At 45.0% G+C, this 10,618-nt stretch overlaps 1 protein-coding gene across 3 annotated transcripts; it reads right to left on the bottom strand.

The window, feature by feature from the left end:
• Positions 1-2,362: 2,362 nt before the first annotated feature.
• Positions 2,363-10,588, bottom strand: WDR77 (WD repeat domain 77). 3 transcript variants are annotated; one of them, XM_060139356.1, is made up of 11 exons: positions 10,273-10,588; positions 9,826-10,011; positions 8,899-9,040; positions 8,573-8,622; positions 6,113-6,183; positions 5,922-5,976; positions 5,387-5,458; positions 4,678-4,786; positions 4,061-4,129; positions 3,400-3,475; positions 2,363-3,344 (listed from the first exon to the last, which is right to left on the bottom strand). In XM_060139356.1, exons 1-11 carry the CDS (start codon positions 10,385-10,387, stop codon positions 3,282-3,284), a joined length of 1,008 nt encoding a protein of 335 aa, XP_059995339.1. In that variant the 5' UTR covers positions 10,388-10,588; the 3' UTR covers positions 2,363-3,281. The 3 variants fall into 3 exon arrangements, with proteins under 3 accessions (XP_059995339.1, XP_059995337.1, XP_059995338.1); XM_060139354.1 differs by having other exon boundaries at positions 2,363-3,475; XM_060139355.1 differs by lacking the exon at positions 4,061-4,129 and having other exon boundaries at positions 2,363-3,475.
• Between the last annotated feature and the right edge of the window lie 30 nt (positions 10,589-10,618).

Here is a 10,618-nt window from a genome sequence, read left to right as displayed (position 1 = left end):
TAAAAGATTTTACGATCAGTGACTGTATCTATAACTTAAAATGAGTTAACACTTCCTGTCCTGATCTTTGCACTAGTCCTACGACCATGTAATGAAGATGAAAAACTCCACAACTGCCCGTTTTTGATGGAGAACTCAATAAGAAATGTGTTTGGGGCTCAAAACTGGTCTTGCTTCCTTTACTTTTCCAAAATCAAGCTATATAGACTGCTGATGCTCTTGAGAGATTTTAATTACATCAAAATAGAGACTAGAGCTTCCTCACCCTTTTTCCAAACAAAATCAGTTCCCTGCACAAGTGATTCTAAATTTCAGTGTGACCCAGAGATTGGCAGTAAGAAAGTTGCTATGAATGGTGATTTGATATGAATTCTTTCAGCTTCTTTCACATATGTTAGCTCTCATTAGGTTCCCTAAAACTTCCCTAGGATGCATACAAATATTTGATGTATGTCTTACTGAAAGAAATGCTTATGTAAGTATAGTTTGGAACAAACCTTTTTTTTTTCTATTCTTTTAGTTTGTAGATACAGTTAAGTCAAACAACTACAGAAATACAAAGAATATGAAAGCACATTGCTCATATTGTCCAAATGCAACAAGAAATCTGCATTTTACAAATCAGAGCCCTTTACTTTTGGGTCTAGATGTGGCAAGAGTTTTGGAGCCCTCTGTAACTGAGTGACTAAAAAATAAACTACAGAGGGCTTCCCTGGTGGCCCAGTGGTTGAGAGTCCGTCTACCAATGCAGGGGACACGGGCTCGTGCCCCGGTCCGGGAAGATCCCACATGCTGCGGAGCGACTAGGCCTGTGAGCCATGGCCGCTGAGCCTGCGCGTCCAGAGCCTGTGCTCCGCAACGGGAGAGGCCACAACAGTGAGAGGCCCGCGTACCGCAAAAAAAACAAATAAATAAACTACAGGGACCCTCCCACACCCACCGTCCCAATCTCCTGCCCTTTCTATAATGCTGCCCAGAGGAAACATGGCTGGGAGTCCAGAGCAGTCAGAGCTTGGGTGATTCTGCTGCCTCAATGCGACTGTGGATCAGCAGTTAATGCCTATAGAGCTGGTAATTGACCAGCCTCCTACCGTCCTGTAGGGCAGGACAGATCTTGGAGAACCAGCCTGATGTCTGGAGCTACCTGAAACAGTACTTGAGCCAACCTCAGTGTTTGTTGCTCTAAGCACCAGAAATCAGAGGTGGAATATAGTCGGTCAGGTTAGTGGACTTCACAGTAAGAATAAGGATAGGAAAATGGACTTACTCCAGCAATTGGATATTTGAACCAGTGAAATTAAATGCAAAATATACGCTTGTATGGTTTTAAACAAAGAAAACAAAATGAGCCCATTTCCACCTGTGGTCAGCAAATCTGTGCTCACTCTACTGAAACTACTCCCAAGTCAATGGCCTAGTAAACAGCACTGCATGTGATACTACATTTCTGATTATTTTGAGGTCACCTTCTATTCTGAACCATCTTTTTTTTTCTCACTGTTATAGACACATTCAATCACAATTGTGAGGGTCATTCCTACTGTGACTTCGATTACATTTGCAAATGTCTTGGTGATGATCATGAATAGATGTGAATTGCTTGCATCAGCACAGTTCTATCTGAATCTAAACTAATATTTTTTACATTAAGTAACATAGTTCTTCAAACTCTAGGTTTTCCTTCGCTGATGTCATTTTAACCACCTTCACACATTATATTCATTTCCTTGGACTCATCTCTTTCACTGACTTTTCTCTCTACCATTCTTCAGTCCATGAGGAACATGTCCATGAAAATTTAATTCCTACCCACCTCACCCTCTACCTCACTTTCTCTAAGTGATCACAAATTTTAAGCTTTTACCGCTGGGAAGAACTTAAGTGTTTCTACCAACACATCCTATTACCTCCCAAGAAGTTACACTTACGAACAGTGAGGGCTTCAATTCCATCTCCCCCCAAACCCGACAGTTAGATCATATGACAACAAATTCCCATGTTTTTACTCCAGGGTAATTGTGAGAACAGAGCTCACGCTCAGCAAGGGTGAAACACAGAAGCTTTACTTACAAATACTTTGCCCATGAAACTGCCCGTTTCATATTTTAGCTAAACGAAACTTGCAAAACACAAAGGACATAATTGATTTAATTTAGTTTCAATACAATCAGTAATTGATCCATAACTTCTAAGTGGCAGTAGCCACCAACCAAGTAACCAAATATTTACCTTAAGTTCCAACTAGCTACTCTGGGGGGCTGGGGAAGCACACAAAAAAGTAACAGGCTATAAGAGATACCCTGATGACTCACATAAGTAGCATGTCTAACGGCACATGACATACACGCTTCACAAGACAAGCCAACAATGAATCAACTTTTTATTTCACTGACCAGTACTTCCGATTCTTTCTCTGATGCTGAATTCCAAATTTTCAGAGTCCCCCAAAATAGCATTTAGGCCTCCTATATCCAGAAACAGGGGCCCAGAGGCAAAAAAGGTCAGGCCCCAGACTGTTTTCAGGTGGGAAAGTGGCAGACATTCCTATGCAAGTCTGTGTCAGTTTTTAATTGAAATGCCTTTAAGCTCTCCATCCTGAAACTCTTCTATGGCATCTATGACAGAAATACACTCATCTCTCATATACACAACTCCATGGGGGTCGGGGGTGGGGTGGGGGCATTACACAGGTACCAGCCAAACTTCTTATTAAGCCAGAAACTGGACTTCTGGCTCAGTTTAATAACAAGGGATGCGCAAAACTGTGGTGAGTGTCCTGGCTCTTCCTCAAGGTCAGCTGGGCTGGATGTGAATGGAAGCACTGCCCATGACAAAGGTGAATTTAAGCTCTATAAAAAAATAAAATTGCTCCTATCTCTATGAGCTGCTTCCAAGAATCCAGGGATGCCCACATCCCATACCTCATACAGACATGGCCCAAATTCCTCATGCAAAGCTACGTGGGAGGCATAAAATCTTTTGTTAACTTTGGGGCGGGTGCGGGGCGGGGGGGAATGGGAATTGGGCCTTGGGAAAGATGCGGGATGGATTTTTTTATTCCTCCCATCAACAAAAACTATTTACCCACATACACACTCAGATACATACATATCCGTGTTCAAGGAAGTTTTTCTTCCCTGGCTACAGGACCCCAGAATCCAGCCCACCCCAGGCTGAGAGACAATGCCTATTAACTGCACAGATCTGGTGTACCAACATACTGTAAAAGGCTCCTGTGTTGTCTCACCAACTGAGAGGGAAGGGGCAAAGGGAGTGGATACTCATTGGGGATTTGCTTTTTGTCTGAAATCCAATCTACTCAGCAACACTCTTAGGTCCAGGCTCTGGGAGAGGTTCTGTGGGCACGATATGGTGGATGACCTGATGGTCCCAGCCCACCGTGGTAAGAAGGGAGTGATTGAGCGGGGACCAAGTAGCATCTCTCACAAAGTCTCTGTGGGCTCGGCTTCTAAACCTACAAGAGAACAAAGAAAAGTGTGGGCATAGTAAGAGACAGAGGAAAAAGCAGAAATGGAAAGAAGAGACCCAACACACCCAGGGCACACTTCACCATATATATGGCCTAGTCACCAGCATAGTGGTGTAGCTACCCACAGAAGACTTCATCATCCAGTCTAGGACCCTATATTCATAGAAGAAACGATAGCTAGACCAAGGGTGGTGATCTGAGCCAGTATCAGACAGCATCTCATGGCAAAGAAGGAAGTACAATCAGATCTTCTGTCTGGTGCCTTTCACCCTATAGCAGGTTGCATTTCCTACATGAGGTTCTTTGTGTGAAAAGGGTAGACTGTCTCTTTCTGGGAGTCAGTCGGAATGCCAGGCTCAGAAATCACACCCACCACCACATTCCTCCTCTACCAGGGACAGAGCTGGTTGTGAGTCAGCCCCCAGAACAGGGAGACAGTCAGCAGTCGGCCTGCTTCCATCACCAAGTCTCCTTGAAAGAGACAACCCAGTTTTCCAAAGAGAAAAAGGACCCAGCCACGTGTTGCTCCCCTCCCTGATTCCTGATCACAGGGCTCCACGGCACACTTACACCTCAGAAAGGCCTGAGTCCAGCACAGCAAGGGAGCAGTCTTCACTGACAGAGGCCAGGAAGGGAGCACTAGGAGACAAGGAGGAGGTTGGGAAACATAAAGCCCATGGTTCTCAAGACAAAACCTGACTGGGCAGTCCCCAAAGCCCACCTAAAATGATCAGAGAAGGTGGCTTGATCCCCACTTTGGGTTAAGGCCTGGCTACCACTCAAGTCTAGGTACAAGTTCCAAGTTCCAAGGAAAGATGAGGAAAATGGAGCAAAGTCAGGGTTGACAGCCATCCTGGCAACTAACCATCCCATCTAGTCCCTCCCTGTAGCTTCAGTGATGATTCAGAAACACAGGTTTTCCAACCACACAGCCCTACAAGCCCACAGTATTAATCATTTTGGGTGTCGAGCAGGAACAAGACCATACTTTAGCCATTTGCAGTCAGAGACCATACAACCCCAAAAATGGACTACAGTCTTAAAGAGATCTTTCACATTCCAAAACCTCAGCTACAACAGTGCCTGCTTTAAGGAGCTACCAATCAGCTAATGCTACGTCAACACAAGCATCCCCCCTCATTCTTCCTATTCATACCCACCAGGCCCTTGATGACAAAGAACAGTACCTGTGCGGGGAGAACACCAGCCCAGTGACACACTGGGAGTGCACAGCTGAGCTGAGGGCACAGCTTCCACTCTTGGTGTCCACAAGGGAGACAGTCCCATTCTCATCACCTGAAGGAAAGAGGGAGTACCTCACAGAGGTTACGAGCATGGGCTGTGGACTCAGCCAGATCTGGATTTGAATGCTAGGTCCTCCATCCTGAACAAGTTAACCACCCTAAGCATTACAGAGAAACATTACAGAGCAAGGGGAGAAACTGAGCATCAGCTTCCTCTTTGGTAAAGTAGGAATAACTAGTCATTTGGGGGTTCTGGAAATTAAATTAATGGATGACATAATTGTTATCATAAACTATGTCACCACACACACAGCCATATCACCGTGTTAATGCAACTGTCCGTACTATACAACCATATTCCCCATGTAGCAATCACTTGCTTTGCGGTCCACTGACTTCTAGCCATGAATACAAGAGCCACAGCAAAGAGTCAGGAATCAAATCTACGAGGGCAAAAATCACCATGTTCTCCAAAGCTAAACTAAAACCACTTTTGGATCATCCCACCTCCCTACACCCCCATTAATATAATTCACGTTGCGCCCAGGTGTGCTGATGAGACTGAGCAGCCAGAGGCTCGAGTTATGGGGTCAGCTCTCTCACTCAAACTCCCCTCCCCAGAGTCAACACACAGTTCGACATGCTGCCTTACCAAAGACAAAGACTTCACTCTGCTGAGGATGCCAAGCCAGGGAGGCGGGAAGGTAGCCAGAGGCACTGCAGCCTGCAAAGGGAGGAAGAGGGGTCTGGAACGAGACTCCGAGCCCAGCTCTGAGCCAAAGCTTCCCAGGTGAAGTCACTCGAAATCCCAGGAGCACCTTTATTCAGTGTCCTAAGCCCTGCTAAGGCAGTCCTGTCCTCATCCTTGACCCTCACAACCTACATCTACCCATCAGCCTCCTACCCTTTCCAGACGTGAGTCACGGGCAAGTTTCAAAACAAAGCGTGAAGATAACAGCTCTGACCCCTTTGTTTGCCCATCCAGGAAATGTAAGTGACCCACCCAGTAACTAGCCCTTCCTCTTGGGACCCACTGCACACAATGTGCCTCAGTGGGAAAGAAAGCAATTGTGTCATTTGTGTCAGTGACTGGGCATCTGGCAGCTTTGCCTCTGACTCTGGCCAAGGAAAGCCTCTTCCAGGTGGGTTCCTAGTATCACTCTCCCACCACTGGCTCTCAGACTCACCCATCTGTGATGCTGGCTTGGGACAGCGGGTATCCCACAGTAAAATCCTACTGTCCTAAAAGAAGGAACAGAAAAAGGGCTTCACAATCCAAAGAAGCAGCTGCTGGCCAGAAGCCCTCCACGCTAGACTTAGGTCTAAAGGGTCTGAGTGCGGTTAGGATGTGGGAAGGGAAAAAGAGATTATATCTCACCTCACCACATGAAAGAAACACAGAATCCTTGTGGGGAGAGGCAGCAACACAGGTGACCTGCCCAGAGTGAGCTGTAAAGGAGACAGAACAAGAAATAAGACAGAGAAGATGCAGGCATTACTATCAAGCAGCCCAGACACTATGAAGGGGTAGGAGGGAGGGTGTGAGAAATAGGCCTAGTCTCATGATGCAAATTAACAAATTCTGTGAGATTTTTGGATTAGATGAAACCTAAGAGGAAATGTTGATATCATTATAAAAACTCAAAAGGCCTGGAGAAAAATGAATCATGAAAGACATGAAAGATAAATTAAATGCTGAATAAGAACAGGAGAGGAATTTACAGTAAAGACATCCTAGAATAGCAGTAGCACACTTGCCTCCAGGTAGCATACAAAGACTTCTGAGGGAGTTCTGGACACTGCGAGTTTTAAGGGAATTTCTCTAATGTTCTTCTTCCATATTGAACTGAGAAGCTGCCTATAACCTGCCAGCAGTGCTGACCTCTACTCTCACAGTCACCCTTCTCCCATGTGTAGAAGAAATACACACCTCTCACCCACCCCAAACCTTACCATGATGCTCAGGAGTATAAAAACCTAAGGCATAAAACAAAAGGGGCTTTTCCTGAGACAAAGAAAGAGCACTTGTGTAAAATTCTGTGAAGGAGGCTGGCCTTTCTCAGCCACACCACAAACACAAGTGTGGTTCTGTGACTGATCTCTTCTCTTTAATAATGAGAATTTTGAAACATATGACAGGTGGTTGTCATAAGGACGTACATAGCTTATCTGAATTTAAAAATGAAGTCAGACTTTTTCTGACTGAAAGTTAAGTCCCACTTGGCCAACTGGCTTAACAGTGCATATGGTTTTTGGCAGTTAGGTTATTTGGTAGATGTTTTACATAAATTAAATGAGCTTAATCTGCAAATCCAAAATTTTGACAAACATATATTATAAAAGTGTACAATAAATGACATGGCCAGATATAACTTTCTTTGCAACTAGTTAAATTTAAATTAGATACTAATTTTAAAATGTGTGAGAGGGTACACTTTTTCAAAATTCTTTTAGGGCTACATGCTAAAAATGTTAAAGGTCTCCGCTAAATGTTAATTACAGGCTGTGGAAACCACCTTCTCCAAAGTGATTTAACCAGACTTTCTGAGATAGTCTGAATGTGGCTCTGCCCTGAGACAGAAGTGTGGGCTCAAACTACCTTCCATAGAATCCATGGAAAGCCAACACGAGGAAAAGGAATGTATTGCTCACTTGAGAAAAGCAAAGCTTTGGGACAAACACCATGGGGGAGTACAAAAGATGAAAAAAAAATATGTGGTTCCTCTGCCCTCAAGGAATTTGGAATCAGTGGGGGGAATAAGAATAAACACAAAGAACTAATTAAAAAGGCTGAAAGGAACAAGTGCTGAAAAATAGTTATTTAGCATTGACCAGAAAAACACATCGTAAGTCTAGGAAACAAAAGGCAAGTACAGTAGACTTTGAGCACTGACATTTTAACATTATTGTCTAACTATCTGCAAGTGACCATGAAGCTCCAGGAGATATATGAGTTTATGATTTTGCTTCGCTCATATCTGAATCACGCACTTTGAAGTTAGAACTGGCAGAGAAAGGCACTTAGTCACTGGGGGAACCAGTGATCACCCATATCTACATCTCTTAGCCACACACACATTAACGCTCTATACATTATCTTCATTAAGATTTGGTATCTTCATGAGGAATGGCTCCCAAAATAAAGTTAACTGCTAGTGCTGCTAATGAAAGTGAGCAGAAAAAGGAACATTAATAGAAAGTGATGGTTCTCACCAAAAAAATGAGATTTTATAGAGGTGAATATTCAAAAGTTCAAGATTACAAGTATCAGGGTTTATACTTGGAGAATGCCAAAGATCTACTGTGATTGGGTTTAGATAGCATGGTATGCTTGAAGGAGTGACAGGAAAAAGGCTTGAATGCCAGGACATGAACATGAGATTTTAACCTGCAAGCCACAAGAAACCAATGAAAGACTAAAGATTACAGGTAGAACAATGAGATGAGTGCCACCGTCTGTAATAAGATAAAGCCTGAAAGTAAATGGGAGCATAAGAAATGGAATGGAAGGTCACTGACGAAATGGAAAAAGACTCCAAAGAACTTGGGGACCAACTGATAGTGGGAAACAGGAGGAGTGGAAGAGGACTGGGATTTTCAGCCTCAGGTGACCAAGAAGGTGGTGAGGCTATCAATAAAAAAAAAAATATAGGGAAATTATGAAAAGGGCTAGAATCGACATTGGAGCCTGACCGTAGTTTTGGAAGAAATATACTACCAGGCAGGAGAGCAAAGAATTGATATCACTAACATGCAAGCAAAGTTCAAAGAGCCCAAAGGGGAGAATAAAAACAAAACAGCCAAGGCCAGGACTGAAAAGGAAAGAACATGCACTCACCTCGGTATGAGTTCAGAATCATCTGCTGAGCAAGGTCCCAAACTTTGATGCTAAGAAGCAAAAGGAAACAGACTTAATTTGACCTACACTACCTACATAAAAACGTGTGTTCAAATAAGAACGCCCTATGTCTTTGCCTACTGGACTTCTGGTACAGCCTACTTTTACCATGGATTGCAAAAATCTCTAAGAAAACCTTATAGGCATGTCATAATTAGTCACTGGGTTCTTATAATGAGCCCAAAACATAATTTAATGAGGCTAATATGATGCTAAAGACACCCAAAGGAGGCCCAGAAACAGGAGCGATGAGAGGAGGGACCCACCAGAAGTCTTTGCTACCACTGACAGCTTGCATGCCAGAGCTTAGGACACTGACTGTAGACACGATGTCATCGTGCTCATACTTGCAGAACTTGCTGACAATTAGTGTCTCATTCTCATCCAGCTCCCACAATTCAACAGCACCTGTTGGGGGTGGGGAGTAGGGTGAGGGAAACAAGCTTGGATTATGCCAAGACAGAAATTCGCTTCTAGGATTCTAAGCTCTCAGGAGACAAGGAGGAAATCTCCCCAATGATCTGAGTAGCACACAGGCCGTATGGTTAAATATTCCCAGTTATTTGGACACTAAAGTATTTGTTGAACAATTTGAATAAATGTCTTAGAGTCATAAAAATATGTTGAATAACATAAAAATATGTTGTACAGTGACTAAGTATAGAAAATCATCAGACAGCTGCCCTGAATATAGAGTGTTCAAGCTCAATCGCCAGAGAGGCTCAATCTTTAATGTCCCACACTTATCCTTCCATGCAATGCCTGCCAACGTCCATATTCTGATTTCTTTTTTTTTTAATGTCAAAGCCTCCATTGCTGAGACTGACATTCAAGGCAAAGAAAGCAGAATAAAGGCATTTAAGAATAAAATGGGAAGAAATGGAAAGAGCACAGATTGGCCTCGGCATTATCTTTAAGATCAAGATTATCCTTGGTTTGGGGTTGGGTGGATACAGAGAAGAAAAATAGTTCCAATTAATTTCTTAATTTTGTTATGGATTATACTAGGAATTTCCACCAAACAATTTAGAATCTTGGGGAAGGTATTTCCTACCTACACAGTTACTCTCCTTCGGGACCAACACCCTCAAGCTCCCCCAAGCACTGAGTATGGGATTTTAAAAATTGAGCACAGCCCGACCTATACCCATGGTCTCCATCCCACCTGTAAGGTTGAGGAGAAAGTGACTCACCTGAATCGGAAGCCACTAGGATACCTCTGTCCCCTACCCAAGTGAGGTCAGCCACTCCGGCCTCCGTCTGGACTCCAGCGGAGCAGAAACCTTCGTTGGGGGCGGCACAAGGGTCCTTGAAAAGCCAGAGGGAGCCAGCCCAGCAGCGGCCACTCAGGCTAGAAGCCCCGAGCAGAAGCGCCCCATCTAAGGGAGATACAAGTTGTCAGCGCGTGAGGAGTGGAAGGGCTAATCTCCCTGGTGACCGCCCAGCAGCCAGCTGGCCGGGTCTGGATCGGAGCCCAGGAACGCCGAGCACGGCTGGGGACTGAGCTCAGCGACGCGAGGCAGGGGTGAGGATGGCATGCGGGGTAAGCGGGGGGCTGGGGGAAGGCTGGAAGGTTTAGTCCCGGGAAAGGGCATTCGGGGTGGGGTGAGGGAACTCCCAGACCCAGGACCTAGGCTCACCCGACCGGTACCGCGCAGCCTCCAATTGCCGCTCCATACAGGCTGGTGCATTAGGGGGAAGGTTCCACTCCCGGGCCTCCGGGGGCACTAGCGGGGGCGGGGTTTCCTTCCGCATCTCCACGATTCCAACTCCAACCTAGACCCAAACTGGACGCCCGTCGGAGACTCAGCTCCGCGAGCCACCACGTGGCCCCGCTATAGGCCTCCGCCCCTCTGGCCAGGCTACAGCCTCTCTACATCTCGCGAGAATTGCTTCTACGATTCCATTCCCGTTTCCAGCGCGCAACCTCTTGCCGCGGGCTCTCAGTGCCCTGTGCTTCTTATCGCAAAAAAAAAAAAAAAAGAC

This window comes from Lagenorhynchus albirostris, chromosome 2 (genome assembly GCF_949774975.1).
Source record: "Lagenorhynchus albirostris chromosome 2, mLagAlb1.1, whole genome shotgun sequence".
Lineage (NCBI taxonomy): Eukaryota > Metazoa > Chordata > Mammalia > Artiodactyla > Delphinidae > Lagenorhynchus > Lagenorhynchus albirostris.
Note: the sequence above shows the minus strand (reverse complement) of the source record. Positions and strands in the feature narration are given on the sequence as shown.

Excerpts from the sequence above, each read along its gene's own strand:
- WDR77 (XM_060139354.1), bottom strand. The coding sequence starts at position 10,387 with ATGCGGAAGGAAACCCCGCCCCCGCTAGTGCCCCCGGAGGCCCGGGAG. Across the intron at positions 9,041-9,825 it reads CCTAGTGGCTTCCGATTCAG|GTGCTGTTGAATTGTGGGAG; the intron begins GTGAGTCACTTT and ends CACCCCCAACAG. Across the intron at positions 4,130-4,677 it reads CTGGTGTTCTCCCCGCACAG|TGCTCCCTTCCTGGCCTCTG; the intron begins GTACTGTTCTTT and ends CTTGTCTCCTAG.